Here is a 3,078-nt window from a genome sequence, read left to right as displayed (position 1 = left end):
AGTGGTTCTATGTCCCCTTAAGGAGTTATATCTATTTTTGAATTAACGTAAAAACCCCTCTATGAGTTTTAACTAAAAAAAAAATTATGAAACATCTTATATAGAGAATATAATATTCTCATCCTAGAGGGAATTACGTTCCATCTATAAATATTAAGATTTTTTATTTAACATCTTTTTATGTTTCACTACATAAAAAATATACTAATATATAAAAAAATATGATTTTATATGCTCCATAAAACTCAAGCCTAAGACAAGAATGACTGGAGGCCAACTTAACTGTAGAATGATTTATCTATCACAACTTCCAAAAGTTGACCCTCCACCTAACGGTCCTATCCCACCAATTATTTAAAATTCTATATAAACCAGCCCATCCATTCCTTTCTCTCCCGCCTCAGTGCTCTCAAGCCATGAAAATCCGCTCTCAATCGGCTTCGTGGCAACCGACGGCAAGTATTTCTCCAAGGTCGTGGGGGCGGGGGGGTTGTTCGTGATACCGATGGGTTTGGTTCATTTCGAGTATAATGTGGGACAGGGGATAGCGACGGCCACCGTGGCGTTTAATAGTCAGCTCCCGGGAATAGTGATTCCGGCGGCGGAGCTTTTTGGGTCGAAGCCGGCGGTGCCGGATGCGGTGTTGCGTGAGGCGTTTGGAGTGGGGGAGGAGGTTGTGCAGGAGATCAGGGCTAAGTTTGGATGAGAAGGTCATAAAATTTGTCAAGATTTACAAAGAGGTTGTAGGTTCTAGTCTCTCATATGTGATTTCACTGATTTGTGTGTTTGATATATGAATGAAATATAAAGATTAAAGGTAATATTTTCAATCTTGAATAGTTTTTTAATTATTGATATGCCACTAAAAAATAATCTTGGCCGGGCATGAATTTTGATGCTATATATGAATAGAAAACTTTTAAAAATAGATTTGAGATAATCATCCGAGCTTTGATTTCAACAAACTTATAGTCAAATTGAACATCTCTGAGAAGCAAACGCAATGACACTAACTTCAGTCCAATCCATGATGAACCCAAATCAAATGATCAAAACATGCTTGAAAGCTTTAAAACATCAATTGGATGACCAAATGATATCAGAATATGACATGTTTATAGTCGAATAGAGCATATCAACAAGACAAATCCAATGAGCACAAGATCGCTTTATTCTGATATCATTAGGACATATAAATGTTCAAATGACACTCTATGATTGAGGGATTTGATATCAGTCGTATAATGGAACAATCCAAATTTTTCATATATCTTCTCCATATGTATAAGATATGTCACTCCAAAAAAAATATAAAAAGACCCCTATTCTTCACAAGAAAGCCAACGTATACGAAGGCTACCTTGATATGATTTACGCCATGTTGTACATATGCAATGCTTTCCTCGAGCATATTGATTCTTATTTACTGGAGAATCATATCACTTTATGTGATACAATCTATGATAAACTTCATAAGTTTTGTATAAATCTATCCCTTACATTACTAATTTACATATCTGTGATGTCTTCCCTCATTATATTTATGCGATGACTATATTTATGACTGCAATTGTCCCTATATGTATGTAAGCACCTCACATATAATATAGTTAGCATTACATCAAGTCCTACACTGCAAGCTCACATATGCTCTAATGATCACCTTCAATACTTCCATCAAATCCTTCCTTTTGTTAGTAGTCACCTCCTTCAAAGCCAACACCATAAGCTTGATCTCAAGACACAACCAACTCCTATGAAACATACATCATCTCTTCTATTCTATAATAATGTCCTCCAAGACTTAAAAAGGCAACCTTGCTTGCATCATAATTGTCATCTCCTTTAAGTTACATATCATGACCCCACTTGCCCTATGGTCATCTTCTTCATGACTTTGTTGAGATTATATATCTTAAGTGCACCATAACTTTATTATTTAAGAGCCTCACCATAATCTTATTTTCGTTATATCATTTAATATCCTCACTATAACATCACTTAAAACACCGCCGCCACTTCAAAAAACTAATAAAACAATCTCACTTGCATTGAGAAAACAAAAAAAAGATAAATGAATTATAAGATTCGAGAAATTTGGGAAGTTGACCTATATTGATCTCCATAATGCTTTCAATCTCCAAAGTCTAGCCTCCAATATCATCCGTTTGGTTGGGGTCCTGTGTTTGATGGCTTCTGTTTGTTGGTGGTTGGAGTCTTTTGGGCTAGTTGTTAGTGATGGTTATTAGTGGGTTTGATTTTTTATCTTTTTGGTGTGTTGCCCTATTGTGGTGGGCTCAGCTGTTTAGTTGGAGATTCCCTGACTGGTTGTTGTGGGTTTTGGTCATCTGACTGGTCTGCTCTTGTTTTGTTATTGTGTTTGTTTCTTTATTGAGGATGTGATTATTTGATTTTATTTGAAGTTTTATTTTTTTTTCTTGCAAGTTTTAGACCATGGTTTGGGTCTTTGAATTTTGGTCTGCTAGGTTGGTTCAGGTGGTTCGCTTCTGCTACAAGCTTATGCTACAAGTGCTATGCTTTTTGGTTGTTCAGGGCTCTGGCTCCTTTTTTGATGGTGGCTCATTGCTGCCCCGTGGTTTTTTCTTTCTATTTTATTTTTATAATTCAGTAGGGATCGTAACCTCTTAGGTTTATTTTTTGTTTTAGATGTATCTCTTTGAGCATTAGTTGTTCTATGTACCCTTAAGGAGTTATATCTATTTTTGAATTAACGCAAAAACCCCTCTATGAGTTTTAACTAAAAAAAAAAATTATGAAACATTTTATATAGAGAATATAATATTCTCATCCTAGAGGGAATTACATTCCATCTATAAATATTAAGATTTTTTATTTAACATCTTTTTATATTTCACTACATAAAAAAATATACTAATATATATAAAAATATGATTTTATATGCTCCATAAATTTCAAGCCTAAGACAAGAATGACTGGAGGCCAACTTAACTGATTTATCTATCACAACTTCCAAAAATTGACCTTCCACCTAACGGTCCTATCCCACCAATTATTTAAAATTCTATATAAACCAGCCCATCCATTCCTTTCTCTCCC

The 3,078-nt window shown here is 34.8% G+C and overlaps 1 protein-coding gene across 1 annotated transcript; it reads left to right on the top strand.

Annotated features, from left to right (window-relative positions):
* Positions 1-433: 433 nt before the first annotated feature.
* Positions 434-830, top strand: LOC110099046 (germin-like protein 3-7; the record flags this gene model as incomplete). Its single annotated transcript, XM_020826066.1, is given in 1 exon segment — positions 434-830. A coding segment is annotated over 1 exon segment (273 nt), but the record flags the coding sequence as incomplete, so codon positions are not given.
* Between the last annotated feature and the right edge of the window lie 2,248 nt (positions 831-3,078).

This window comes from Dendrobium catenatum, unplaced genomic scaffold (assembly GCF_001605985.2).
Source record: "Dendrobium catenatum unplaced genomic scaffold, ASM160598v2 original_scaffold_156719, whole genome shotgun sequence".
NCBI classification, from domain to species: Eukaryota; Viridiplantae; Streptophyta; class Magnoliopsida; order Asparagales; family Orchidaceae; genus Dendrobium; species Dendrobium catenatum.
The sequence above is the reverse complement of the archived record's forward strand: the minus strand, read 5'-3'. Positions and strand labels throughout refer to the sequence as shown.